General features: G+C 42.1%; 1 protein-coding gene across 1 annotated transcript in view; it reads right to left on the bottom strand.

The window, feature by feature from the left end:
• Positions 1 to 15306, bottom strand: part of PYGL (glycogen phosphorylase L) — a 292076-nt gene that overhangs the window by 204035 nt on the left and 72735 nt on the right. The window contains exons 5-7 of the mRNA XM_044074307.1: positions 13748 to 13879; positions 9207 to 9318; positions 1020 to 1102 (exon numbers count right to left, since the gene is read on the bottom strand). Of these exons, the coding sequence (XP_043930242.1) occupies positions 1020 to 1102; positions 9207 to 9318; positions 13748 to 13879 (327 nt within the window). The remainder of the gene's footprint in view (positions 1 to 1019; positions 1103 to 9206; positions 9319 to 13747; positions 13880 to 15306) is intronic.

Genomic DNA, 15306 nt, shown 5'->3' on the forward strand with positions numbered 1-15306 from the left:
ATATGCTTTGCAAACATTCTTACAGTAAATGGACCAGAAGTCTAAACTATCTATGGGCACATTTTACCTGCTGCTACAGGTTTTAACTGCTAGGATATAGCCACCATAAACAAGCAAATTAGGAGTATGACAACTACCACCAAGCAAAGTAACAGTTTAGTTCCAGAAGACAGCAATTATCCAGTTTGGGATGCCAGCTTTTGCTGTGCCAAAAGTAAAACATTAATATTTTGCAGGACAGACCATATCCACAATCAGTGGAAAGGACCAGAATTCACGAAATACTCACTTTTAGAACTAGAGTGGCTTCTGATTTCACAGAAAGGCATTTCAGGTATGAAATTATGCAACTACGTGGAAATTTAAGGCAATCTGTCCTAAAATCTCAGCAAATTTGTCTTCATGTTTTTTGAAAGACACAATGGCCCAAATGGGTACGGTCCCACTATTTTAGCACTGTGGTGGGAACATCCTAATTCATCTGCACCACTTATGAAATGTTATGCCAAATCCATTGCCATTAACATGTTCAAGTGATCTGAACAGTAACCATACCTGCCAAGTGAAATACTAATCCATTAAAGAAAAGAAAATGAATAAACTTGAAAGGGGATTAAAATAGAGGTTCTATACCACTGGTGTTACTATAAAATGATCACAACCCTGGAAATCTGACAAGTTTGTTGCTGACAAATTTTCAAAGTATGTGCTCAACATCCCTTACAGAAGGGTAGACTGTACAGTTTTACACCCCCCACCCCATTTATTTGCAATAGTCCCAAAATAAAGATACAAACCTTCTCTAGCCCTTTTAATATTTAGCAGATAAAAATGTAATGCAGCAAGTGAGAAAAAACATCAACTGTATGCAGGACTAACAGTACGAAAGTTGTACATGGTTGCACTTGGATCCATAAATGGCTGCAAAGCAATGAACAGTTTTCCAATGCAAACTACATCCCTCTAATTATTAATCATTAGAAACTGTACACTGCAGTATTTCACATTCATATACTTACATTGTCATTGGGATATAGGACACGTGATATGTTCTCTGCCAAGTTTCTGTCTAGAACTGCCTGGATATAGCCACCAACATTGACTAGAGGAAAAAACAGTGCAGGTTACATTTTGCAACAATTTGCTCAAAACAAGCAGAACACAAGGCTTCATTAAATTATTAGCTACCATAGCAGCACTGCCAACCAATACGCTGGATCCAGCTTCTGTAGCAGTTTTTTTGATACCCTATGGGAATGCTTCAGCTAGCTGTTGACTCGCTCCAAGTGTTCTGGCCAACACTGATCCATACAATGTAGAGACTAGAACCATAATGCTGGTCTTTTTAACCTCAATTTTGCAGCTGTAGGTTTAGGCACACAACATAAGGAACTGGCGGTCATTTGGCAAACTTAGAAAACAGCTCCAGCTTTTTAAAGGTTTTTCAATGCATTAGGCATCCATAGTATCTCCCATTAAAGCACTTTAAAACTGCACATTGCACGTCTTACCCTCCAACTAAAAGGAGTTGGAAGTGGACTAAAGATTAAAGTATGAAAAAAAGAGTTATGTACTCACCATAATGTTCCATCAGAGTTCTACTTCATATTTCTGCAACCTGTGGGACAGAGTACTCAGCTACTCCAACTAGGCCCTCATGGAAGGATATTCCTGAGCACTGCACAGTCGAAGGATGCTCTCCCTCTGGAGATTAAATCCAACTTGAGAAATGAAGGTATACGAAGTTGCTGCTGCACAAATTTCATCCTATGACATCCTATGAGACCCTAGACCAAAAAACAGCAGACGTCGCCATAGATCTGGTAGAATGAGCTTTAACAGGACCAGGTGGAGATGAGCCTTTGTCCTTATAAATTTGCAAAATACATAATGTAATCCATCTAGCCAAGGAAACTTTGGAGATAACATTACCCAAAAAAGGCTTAGAAAAAGACAAACTGGTCAGACTTATGGACTGTGTCTATGAACATCTAGCAAATGCAGTTTATATTCACCCTTGTTCTGAAAATTTGGGAAGAAAACAGGCAGGTTAAAATTGATTTGTTGGATTCCAAAGCCACTTTTGGCAAGAAAGTTGTTTGTGCAGAAGCCCTGCCCTTATGGAAGATCAAATAAGGGGGCACGCCAGACAAGGTTGGAAGCTCAGAAACCCACCTAGCTAAAGTAATAGCCACTAGGAAGGTGACCTTCCAGGAGAACTTTAAATCTGCTGATGCTGCAGGTTCAAAAAGGAGGGGAGCTCCAAAGCCTGAAGAACCAAGGTAGTCAAGGAGGACCAGAGTTCTTAACTGGAGGACACAAAGAAAAGTGCCTTTAAGAAAAGGCATACACAATCTAGAAGAGGCCAGGTCATTCCTGTTCTCGCTGACATGGAAATTTGAAATAGCTACCAGTTGCAGCTTGACAGTGGAAAAACTGGCCCCATGCTGAAAAATGCTGGCTAAGAAATCCAGTACTGCAGACACAGGGGCCATAAAAAGGATCCAGCTTTCTCTGAGAAGCCCAAATAGAACAGCTTCCATTTACTGCAGTAAACCTTCCTAGTGGAAGATTATGAGCCACCACTAGAATAGCTTTCACTGAAGATGAAAGACCACGAGTCCTGGCAATTATGAGAACTGGAGCAACCAAGCTGTCAGCTTGAGGCTGTCCAGGTTCAATGGCTTGTTTTTGAAGCAGCTTTGAAACCTCTAGTGCTGCTGTCTCCCTTTGAGCGGGTGGAACATCTGGGAGGCATTTTGGTTGGCTAGGAGGGGCAACAAACTGGATGATGTAACCTGGATATTTGAAGCACCCAATGATCTGCAGTTATGGACTCTCATGCAGATGGATGCAATGAAAATCTTCTCCCAATTGTCTCCAGAGTAGGAGGGTCAGGCAACCACTCAGGGCTGCTGTACGGGCCTGTCTGAGAAGGGCTCCCTAGACCCAAAGTTCCTTGGACCCCCTCTGCCTCTCGGACAGAGTGCCATGTCCCCCTCTGCCTCTAGGGGACAAGTTGTCCTGGCAGTCCCAGGAAAACTGCGATTTCCAGAACCACATCTTCTGCCCACTCAGATTCCTGGAAAAGGATCTGAGGGCTAGAGAAGCTGATTCCGATGGCAAAGTCTTCCCGTCTTTCTCACTCTGGACAAGGGTGTCACGTATGGAGAAGAACCAAAGGGAGCTTTTGTAAGAGATACCTTAAAGGGGTCTGCAAACCGAGTCTGAGCCAACCAAGTCACTGCATAGCTATTCTGGTCCCAGCCACCCTAGCTGCTCCTTCTGTAGCATGAGAAAGGAGGCACATGGACGTGCTTGACAGACTTCAGAGTAAACATCTTCGTAGAGAACATGCTTGTCCTCCTGAGACTCTGCGGGCTACTCTGCTGCGACTAGGTCTCACTGCAGCTGTACGTGTGCCAAATAGTTCAGCACTCACGATGGAAAATCACTGAATACACTCCTCCCAAATTGATCCACTGTCCTGGATTCCTTATCCAGAGGGTGGACAGAGGAACTCTGAGCCAGTTCCCTCTTGGTGGCTGCTGCGACCACCATAGCATCCAGAGGGGATCCCTTATACCATGCCGGTCAGAGGGTGGAGAGAATTTTGTCCAGGTGCTTAGGTATCTGCTCTATGGCGTCATGCTCCTTCCATGCCAGATTGGTGATATGATCCACTAAAGGATCTGACAGCGGGGACACCCAGGATGTAGATGGGCCCATGCCAAACGCCTCCAGGAACACAGATTCATCTGTAGAAGGCTTTGGGGCTGACCAACCTCCCCTCTGGCAGAGGATCTCCAGGAAGTCTCCAAAGGAGACATCCTTGGGAGGTGACCTGGGGGAACCTTCTCCATCTAAATCAAGGTCTTCTGTAAGGGACTCGGGGGTCCAGGTGCCCCCTTTTGCAACTGTGCTTCAGATGAGCCTCCTCAGTGCGACTCGGAAGACTGCTTGTGAGCTTGCAGGGGTTCCTCTAGCATGGGTTTCCCCCGAGACAAGATGAAGGGAGTCATAACCTAATCAGAGGGAGTTTGGGTGGAATCCAAAGAAACGGGCTAGGGCCTCTATCCTTGGGAGACCACCCTCCCACCATGAACACAGGATTGAGAGCGCAGCTCCTTGGAGCCCAACAAGGAAGCTCTCCCCAGGTCAGTTGTGAGGATCAGAGCAGAGGCTAGGGTAGCCGGAGCTCTGAAGAACGGCTTGGATCCAACAAGGGTGTAACCAAAGACATCCATCCCTTCTGGTCCGACTCCTTGTCCTTGGCCCAGAGTTGCTCTGATCAGAGCTAGTCAGATCACAGGAACTCAAGGTAAATGAGTAGAGATTGGCGGAACCATCAGTGCCAAATCCCCAGCTCCAAAGATCCTTGGATCCATATACCCCAAAACCACAGGCCAGACCAGGGAAGGAGAAATAGCATAGAGGTCTCCCCTCCAAAGGGAGAGGGGCCTGGCAAAACTCCCATCTGGATTTGGATCCCAAAAAAACACCCACACCTAGAAACCCAAAACTCAGACTGCACCAGCACTAAGGGAAGGGAAGGGCCTACACAAAAGCTACCTCACGATTTTTTTTGACAAACTGACATTAGTTTAGAGGGAGGAAAAGGGAACAGAGAACTCAAAAACTCCAAAAAGCACTTGCAGTAAAGTCAGCTCAGAGATAGAGATCACAATGCTGATGCATGAAGTGGCAAACTAGATCGGAGGGAAAGCAGGAGATTGTGTTATGGGTAAAGGGGGAGGAGCTCTGAGCAGATTCTTAGTTGCCGGCTCTGATCCGAATACCCACAGGTTGCAGATAAAAAAAAAAAGTTAAACTTCAGATCAAAGTTTAGCCTTTTGTACTTAAACACTGCCCAGACCTTCAGAAAGCAAGTGTTCAGACAGGAAGGGGAAAACGGATTAGTATATAAGCATATTGGAAAATACCACTGTAAGCAGGAAAAGTGGAAGGTGTTTAAACAGAAAATGCACCCCTTAAATGAATGCAGCAACTGCCTGTTGCAACTGAAATGGCAAAGAGCTGGGGAACAGAAAGATTACCAAGAATGACGGGCTGGAAAAGCTGGACTTTGTACCTTGAGTCATCTGTGTTACTGTCAAGACTGCTCCAAATACATGGAAAATTTCAACAGTCAGTACTAACTGCTTATAGCAAGCTACTGTCTAGAGCCCAACCAGACTGTAAAAGGAATGCCTTAGAGCAGCAAGTGCCAGACTAATTGGGAGGACTTGATTGAAGCATCATTATATATTACATTGAGGGAAGGGAGAAACAGAAAATGGGAAACTGAACGGGTAGGAGTTGGTTTAGTGCCAGAAGCCCAACTAGTCTAGTTTTGTATCAATACAGGAAGGAGGAAGGAGCAGACACTGCAGGCCTAACACCTGGCCAATACTTAAACCAGCATTAGGTGGGACAAAAGCTAATAGGGTTAGCCTTGAGGCTAAATAAAGCAGGTGGTCATCCAACAGGTATATCAAGACCACCAGTTACAAAACCTGTATGTCCCCCCCCCCCCCCCCGACTACTTTCAGTGTAGAACTGCCAGTAGTGAGCTGGAGCAAAAGGAGTTCTCGTTTAGTTTGCCACTCAATCTCCCTGGCAGTGAACATTCAAAATATTAAAGTTAGTGGCACAAAAGTGCTGTACCTGAGATGAAGCAGCCCACACAACTACAGGTACGAGTCAGAGCAAAGTACCTTCTGTACTTCAGGCTTTAAGGAAAAATTTCACCCTAATCATTTCTACTGGTTAAGGTCCATCATGGTAGCTTCATTGAGCATAAAACATTGTCAAACCAATACAGAACTTGCTAGAGTCCAAATTATGTTTTTCCAAGCCAGATTTACCATCGGATGCAACTGGTATTTTCTGGAAAATACCATTCTAAAACAAGATCTGCAGTCACTTCTGGGTAGCAGTTTGTAACTGGAGGATGCATTAAAACTACTGGAGTGGTAAAATACCCACCATAGTGCCAAATTTCAGTTTGGAAAAGTGACTTGGCACAGACTGGAATCCTCCAACTTCAGACCTTGGGTCTGAATGTTTGATTCCCTCATTAAAGCTGTACTGCTTTTAAAGTAAAGCCTTCAAGAAAAGCTGGTGTTTCTGCCACCAAGCACAGCCAACTACACTACAGTAGTCAGGTTAGGGTAACCACCTGTCTGTCCCACTTTGCAAGGGACAGTCCCTCTTTGGGCAGTTGTCCTGCAAAATGTGAAAAATGGCAAATGCCCTGAGATTAGGACAAAAAATTTTATATTTTAATAGTTGCCCAAGTTATTTTGCATCTGAACCACCTGTTATCAGAAACAGAATATGCAACTAAAACGCTACAAGAAGCTTTTACTTTGGCAAAAAAAAAAAAAAAAAGTGAAGTTCTGTCCTTTGTACTGGCCGTGGGTATGTTTTGCCCTGCAAAATGACTATTTTTACAAAAAGTCCCACTTTAGGCATTTGAAAAGGTGGCAACCCTACTTCAGATAAAACAAAATGTTTAGGCCAGAAATATTTCCACTAGCATTCTGGCAGAATGTACCAAAGATCACAAGAATGCTACATCATGTACAGAACTAGACCATAAATGAGCGAGCAAGAGATCAATACGATTGGATATTTTGGACAAGATTATGAACTGCCAGAGGGAAAAAGGCTGATCTTTTATTGCAGTTGCCAACAGCATAACAGGTACATCAGATCTTGCAAAGAATGTTGAGATGAGTACTACAAAGCTCACAAGTCAGCAACTAGAGTGACATATTTACTTCTTTGATTGAATCCTGAAGTACCCAAGTCTGCAATTCACAACCCTGAGACACAGCAATGACTAAAGAAAACAAACTTTAAGGACACCTATAGCTCTGGTACAATAACTACACAAAAGTTCACAAGGGCAGAACTTTACACCGCAGTACGGCTGCTGTGACTACTGCTATACTACAAACAGCCAAGCAGCTTGTAAAATCTTCAACAAGGATACTAATTATGTGGCTCTCTGGAACAGGGATCCTAACAGGGGCACTTCACCCCTGGAAGTTAGCTTTTTTATTTTAAATCCGCTGCAGAGAGACTAGTAGGTGTGCATTTCAAAATGCAGTCCCAACAAGTGCAATTTATGTTGAAAGCGCTTGAAATTTAGTTGTAAAAACAGTAACATTCTAGCAGTACATTTGTCAGTGGCCTAACAAAAATGAGACCTTAGAGACAGCTTTTGCTAGGTGCAGGTTTTTAAATGCTTGGAGATTTCTCCCAAGGACTACAGGTTCAGCCCACTGTACGACATTGCAATGCTAGTACAGCATGCCATTCAGCTACAATTTACAAAGTACCACAACATGTAGTGCATGTAGACAGCAGCTGAACATTAGACTCTTGCAGCATACATGCTATCTTACAACCATTACATGACACTGTACAGATTTTGCCACTAATCTGGTAGTCCTTAAAGGATTAGAGCCCACATGCATTTAGTTTACCAGTCTGTAGTGATGGCCCTCGTCTGCCAAGTGAAGGCAGAAATCCAAATGAAGTGCAAGTGCTGATGCAAATCTGACTTAAAACGATTTACAGAACAGATCAAAATCTTTCTGGCTGACATGAGGCAAGCAGGACAATGATTGCAGTTATCTGCACACAATTTTTAATTTTACATTTGTTAACCGGGCTAGTCTAATGGGATACATTTCCATTTTTAGTAGAGGCCTGGGGAGAAAAGCCCCAGTAGTAGCAAATAGAAATTAAAATTAATAATGTTATAGTAAATGAAAGGATTTAAATAAAAAATACAACAAGTAATAATAAAATAGAGTATGTATTTACAAGTAATAATAAGAGTAGGTATTTACACTAGAAAAAGTGACAAGTATAGGATAAATTACAGTAAGATTCATGTAGAATATCAGTACAAACAGGATATATTACACCAGTATGTTGAGTTCACCAGATGGCCCTGCTTCCAAAGTGTAAGCATTAAAGTTTTGGTAAATTTAGTAGGAAGAGGAAATCGTAGTGAAAGCAGAAAATTAGTCAGGGTTGCTGCAGGGGCATAACCAGTGTCTTTGAGGTTTTGTTTAAAGAGAGGCAAGGAAGAAAGCAAAGTTAGTTCACTGGGCAGTAGGTTCCAGTTTTTCCCCCACTGTGTTAGAAAACAGAATCTCCAGCCATGTTGTTAGACTTGCTTATGCTAGCAAGACGTTTGCTAGAAGAGCGTAGGGAATTTAAGATTTCTGTAGCGGATTATGAGATTGAAGAGTAGGTTGGTAAAATTTGTGGGCAATGGTGAGTTGGGATATCAGATGGTTTTGAAGTTAAAGCCGCAAATCTGGTGATGTTATTATAAGAATGTTAGCTTTGATAAGATTTTTTATTTAGGTTAGTATATATGGCCAAGGCATACAGAAGAGTTGAGATTAAATGGGAGTGAGCAATCGCAATCTTTGCTCTGGCCAAAGTTAGGAAAGGTTTGATTCTATAGAAGGAGAATGTCGACAGCCATATAAATAACACCATAAAAATAACCATAAAAACTATCAAAAGTAAGGTTGTCAATAGTAATCCCTTACAATTTAGTGGTAGAGTTGGGGAATATAATCGTGCCATTATTGGAAAGGACTGAGAAATCTATGGGGGGGGGGGGGGGGAGCAATTAGGCAACATTTTTGCTAGTCTTCTACAAGCTCTACTTTCCTACTCAAAATACCCAACTAGCCAGTCTATTCTAATAGATGTAACCACAATGCAGATATAGATTCTTTGATGCAGCAAGCTTATGTTTTGGTAATTTGTAATTTCAGCAGACCTGCAGAAACAAAATGAAAGCATGCACTTGTGCATGCAAACAAAATACAAAGCACTAAATCATTTCAATAGTTAGCAAATTAGAGCCCGGCAAGTGGGGCTATTAAAAAAATGACAAGACTACCATGTGGCAGTGGAGCTTTAAACACAGCACTACCCTAAGCATCTTTACAGAAATGTGTTCGGAATCTTAATCTTGTATGATAAATCTTATATGATAACTATAGCATAGTAACGTACACATTTTTATAATTTGTCTTGCCTTACATAATAATTGTCAATGCCTGTATGCAAGAGTGCCAGTTCTGAATTAAGCGGCTTGGTCATTTTAATCTTTATTGCAGCACATTAGTGAACAAGGGTAAACATACCTACTCAAAATCACTTACAGTCTTTCAAGTTGAAGTCATTGGGGGCTTTTGCAGACCACAGCCTCATCGTGTTAACAGTGTTATTCATATACCCAGGAACAGGAGTATCATAAGGCATAGCCAAAACAACCTGTAAAACAAGAGACAGGTTGTTATGCAGAGTGTGCAAAATTCAAGAATGAAAAAATGTAATAAAGTGGCTTAAACGCATCTACTAAAGAGGCCACCACAAAAATTTAAAGGTTACACCCCATACCCCCCTACGTGCTTTATTCTTTGAGCTTCACTAGTTCCACAAACTCGCTGTCAAAGTCAAATTCACCAGCATTTCATAAAACAGGCCAGACTGGAGGCAAGGCTGGTAGTTTTAAACACTAGGAAAGTTCTCCATTCGCTTTCAGATGTTGGATAGGCTAGACAAACATCTGCCAGCATTGCAGTGTGCCTCTTAACCCCCCCCCCCCCCCACAAACAATAGCTCACAAGTATCCTTAATTGAAAAGCTATGTTAGCAGTACCAGAAAGATCAGAAATTAGAGATGCACCATATGGTGTCTTTCAGGCTAGTTACAAGGCTTGCTTATTAGGTCCAGCTGTACAGTCTGCCAGATTTCTTAATCTTATTTATCCCACAGCTTTGTCAGTCAAGTCTTCCCAGTACTTGCAGGTCTTGTGCATCCAGTTAACCTGGCTGGTATCTTTGTTGTAAATGTCCATACTACAGCCTCACTTTCACCTTCCCAGTCACTTTTCACCTATGCAACAAGCCCCTCACACATAAAGTCCCCCCCCCCCCCATCATAAGAGCTGGAGACCAGAGTGTACCTGGCATACAGCATTACAAATATGACCAAAGCTGTGGTTACAAGTACTTGGAACACCTAGTAACTTATGATTTTTTTGGCGGGGGAGGAAGATGAACAACGCTAGATCATAAAAGTTTAGCCAATATTGGGTTCATAGGTTAGTACTAGGCCAATTGCCCTTGTGGGCCATTTTAAGCCTAGCCAGTTAACCCATGTGACAATCAAACCCTGACCTTTATCTGTAATGTAAACACTAACAATTATGCCACCCTCCCACCTGTTAAACTGGCAAAAGGGCCTTGAAAGACTGAACGACCTTTCCTTGAAGTATTAAATCTTTTGTAAAATAGAACTCACAGTAAAACTCATTTAATGAGTGGAGTAGTGCACTGAACTCTGGACCTTTCAGGCTCAGTCCAGGAGTGCCCAGTAATTAAGGGACTCACACAGTTAAACAAACGAGGCTGAAGGAATCAAGCCACAGGAAATGGCTCATTAACAGCTCCAACTCAGGCTTCCTGAAGAATGGGTCTCAGGCTTAATGCTCATTACATCATCCATGTTATCCATTCTTGTGGGACACCATGAACATTCAAAGATGCCCATGGAGTTTGAGTACAGAAATTTGGAATTTCAGGCCAAGTATATTGCACCTAAATAGACAATATACAAGCTTTGCCACATGACATTAAGGAAACCATAATCTTTGAAAATCATGCAGACAGAGGAAGGACAGTCTCTGCACAAAAGCTGCCCCAGCCAATCAAGACAGAGAAATCTAGTCAACAAGTGCAGCACCACGTCCCAAGTTCAGTAGGCTTGCACATTTACTGCAAAGTCCTGTTACTAGTCTTTACAACATCCTTTTTTAGACAATGTGCTAAATAAGCTTGCCTGCCATTTGATTGTGAAGTTACTCCACTGCTCATTCCCACTGGCAGTCTCATAAAAGTTCCTCAAAATGCACTTGATGGCTCAGGACTGATGGAAATGCATGGCTTTAAATCTCCTGAATTCTTGATTCTCTCAATGGAATCCTGTTGATGTAAAGCCATCTAGATTGCAATAGCCTGTATGCTCTGTTGTAGACAAAATTCTAGCTTTCCACTCTGGTACCAAAGATGTAAAGCTTCTGGACCATCTAGGCTAGCACTATAAAAACAGTGCTATGGCCAGTTGAGGGTCAGTTAAAATTTTAAGATTACACAGTGATGCAATTGTTCTTTGCTCCACAATCTGAATCAGTTTCAACAAAACTGAGCATTAAGAAGTGACAAAAGAAATTAATGCGCACCAGGACCACTACCTCAACTTGGGAATATGCTAGTCAAGCTTCCAATTTTATTTGCACCTACACTCATTAGCAAAGGCAGAATTTGATGCATGTTTGCCCTTCAAACTGAATTTTCCCTCATTGACATGTCATTACCACTTCTCCATATGCAGTGGGAGAATGCAAGATGTGGAACAAGCAGTCATGATTGACTTTGCACCCCCTACCCCCAAACTGGCCTGGGCAGATTCTTTCCTCTGTAGCCTTCAGTGAACCTCTAGAGGAAACATTTAGGCAAGTATCCCATGTTGAATGCAAACATGGAATGACAATAGGTACTCCATAAGGGGACACTAGTATTGGCTAGGCAGGACCTGGAACACTACACAGAAGCATCTTCTGCAGGGATGGCATGCAAGCATGCTACAGGGAAGAAGCCCAAGCCCAAGCCTACAGACAGATTCTGCATTACTCACTATCCTCCATATCAAGATACAAGTTTAGACCTTTGGAGCACTCACTGGCGATTCATGTAAGAATGCTGCATTATAGACTGCTGCAATTAGTCTGCACAAAGCACACTGAAACGTTGTTCTGCAGTAGCACATCACTTCCTAACCTGCCTGCAGGGACTGCACTTTATTCCTTCCTAAACTGTACTACTAAAGTAGTGTGCATAAAATATGAACTACACCTCAGCACTCCAATCACCAGTTCTGATTTGCCTCATTTTTGTCCTGTGCAATTTGGACTTTTTGGGCAAACCACAGATAAATGGATAATGCAAGTCAAGATATTGTTAAGGAAATACAGCACATTTTGCATAAGCATGCTTTTTCTGAAGTAAAAGCAGCCCCACAATTGAGACTCAACCCCCCCCCCCCCATAAGTTCTGGCTACATCCAGAACATGAAAAAGCATTTCCTTCAATTACATGAACAAGAGGACCACAAAAGGAGGAAAGAATATCAAAAAATGGATTATGATACTGACAGTTCTGGTGGCTGCCAAAAGCCATTACTAGAAAACCAATAATACATCAGAACTGGAAGTGGGATCTTTAGAAAAGGTGGGAAGCAAATTCCATAAAAATGGAAACTGAAGGACAATACGTGCAGGAAACTGACTAGTAGAAATGAGGGTCAAGAGAAGGAAATAAATTTATCAAATTCTGCCATGTTGGCTTGAACATAACATGCTCACATTCTTCATAATTTTTTTATACATCTCTGCTGTGACAAGTGATAATTCAATAAAGGCATTTAAAAGAACGCTTTGTACACAACCTTGAGACTTTCATGTTCATGAGAATAAGCCTAACAGATGTGGAAGAAATGGAAGAGGGGAACCACTAGATATTTAACCTAGCAGACCTACTTAAGTTTTAGTAACAGTTTTTCCCAGCCTGATACTTGTGGGATTCCATGGCCAGGAAATGGACAACTGACATTTCAGGCAAAAGCAGAGCTCACAGAAATAGCTACATCCCGAATAGAAGGTACCAATTACTGGAGTTGATTCTGCAGTAGATTTCAAATTTTGAGGAGGCTTAAAAAAAAAAAAAACAGTACCCAACCGTTAAAATGGATATGCAGATTAAGCAAATAAAATGGTCAACTTAGTCTAGTTAACAGGTGAAAATATCCAAACTGAGCAGGGGAATAAAGGGACATTCTGTTTGACATCGAAAGCAAACTCTGTACCCGCCGAGTCACTGGATAAGCATAGTAGGTAAGACAGCAAACAGGTTTGCCTGTGCTGGGGAGTAGTGGTTGTAGCCAGCTGACCATCACACAAGGGAAGGATACCTGGCACTGGTGGTCATTAGCGAGATTGGTCATCCCAAGTTAGCAATGGTAGGCATTCATTTCTATGTGGGCAGAAGTACACATGCAAGGGAAGGGTGAATACCCAAGTGACATGGGGGCTCATAGCAACCAAGGGCAGGTTCAGGGCCTCTAGAAACAGTCTCATTGCTGCAGATGACAAGCCATCTTAAAAGATACGGATGCTAGCCCCTCTACAGGCACAGCCACCAATAAGGAGAAACTTTATAGTCAGAAAGGAAAAAAGCCTGTATACTGAACACACCCCACAACATGAGCACCCTAGAATACTAACTGAAGAGAATTTACATAGCTTGGGAGTCCATGTTCACACAAGTATGCATAGGATCACTGCATGCTTCACCTCAAGACTGGTGAAGTCTGTCCTCCCATGAAGTGCTTTCCTGCATAAAGCTCCACTCTTACTGCAATGTGTGCTCTTGCTGGATAAAGGCTGCAGATCACTGCTATAGCAGCATTAAGATCTCTAGACAGGAAGAATGAGCATTTTACAAACATGGATAATAGGAAATTCAGGAAAATATGCCAAAAACAGAGTACAAGTGAACAAAACCACCTTGTCTGAAAAAAAAAAAAAAAAAAAAAAAAAAAAAAAAAAAAAAAAAAAAAAAAAAGAATTGAAGGTCACGATACCTGCGTGTCAACCCATTTTGCTCCAGACTTGGTATTTTCTACTCTGCCATAAAAGTGAACAGGTAGCATATATTCTGGTCGTGCCTTCTCCCAAGGGTTTCCATGTCTCAGCCAGTCATCGGCTTCTTCTACCTGAAATAGAAATCATATGTAAAAACAGTAGTTACTCAAAGCAACATTTTCTACAAAATTTTATGTAAAAGCTTCAAAGTACTCCTTGTCAGCAGCAGTACCACTAAACTGATTACCCTGTTTAGAGATCTCCTATAAATAACATTTTCCATTACTTGGACTCTGGTAGAAACCCACTAGTGTTTGAAAGATTTTGGAATATATTACAAATGAACACAAGCTTTTCCAGACAGTGGCAAACAGAACCAGATATCTGGCATTCCACGAAAAAGCTCTGTAGGTCCTGTAGCTGGCCCATCAACACAAGCACTCCCATTAGCAATCTTCACATGCTCACACTCAAGTGTGATATACTCCAAACTGCAGAGGCAAACAGTCTATCTAGCAAGCCATACTGAACATTCACTGTAGTCTGCCAACAGTACCTTTAGTGAAGAAAAAAAAATGGAATGCATTTTACTTTAGTTTGTGAAGTAAAGAAACTTGGGGATTATGGTAGAGAGAAAGTGGTGACATTTGCATGTTGCATAATTTAAGACAAGCAGGCCAGGCACGACCACCCCAGGAGTTCACCTACACCAACCCATGTTCCAATTATGAACACCTGGCAACTGTAACTTATCAAAATGGCTTCTGTACAAGTTGCATGATGAAAAGCAGTACTAATGGCTACAAGTGTCAATTGTCACATGCAAGTCCTGTTACTTCAAAGTCCATTTATATACCTCACGTGGTATAACCAGCTGTAAACTGGAACATACAATACTACACGTCTATAAAATAGAGTTGTGTAAAACTAAAAGTAGATTAAAAAAATCACCTCTGGGATCTCCTGATGCAGTATTCATTACCTCTGGGATCTCAACAAGGATAACCCAATATCTGGCCAGTAAGCCAAAGCCTCATTAGCTATGGAGGAAGTTAGAGGTATGCTCCCCACACAAGCGTAGGGGATGACATACTTGTGCTCCAATTCAGAACCAAACAGCCCAGGAGAACCAGGGCCCCCAGTGGAAACCGGTACATCCAGAGAAAAGGAGAGGACTGCCACTATGAATATACCACCCATGCAAAAGGAAGCAAAGTGGGCAGGAGGGAATGCTACGCAAGGACAGCTACTGTTATGCCAAGATTTTACAGGACTGTACCATGTCATTCCAGCTCATGGTTGCAACATTCCTCTCTAAACAAAAGAGACAGTGAAGACAGGGAGATGGCCCTGGCAAAACCAGCCCTGGCAAGGACATGCAATTCATGTCTTATGAAAGTGTGAACGGAAGCCTTAAGTATAGAAATTGCATCCAAACTTTTGAAAAAAGCCTCCTGAGGAAGCTACTGCTCTAGTGGAAATTAGAGCTCATGGAAGCAAAAGTGCTTACTAGGAAAATAAATTGTCTTTGAAATACAAAGTTTACTTCTAGACTGCC

Source organism: Protopterus annectens, chromosome 6.part0 (genome assembly GCF_019279795.1).
Source record: "Protopterus annectens isolate FY-2018-M chromosome 6.part0, PAN1.0, whole genome shotgun sequence".
In the NCBI taxonomy this organism is placed as follows: Eukaryota; Metazoa; Chordata; order Ceratodontiformes; family Protopteridae; genus Protopterus; species Protopterus annectens.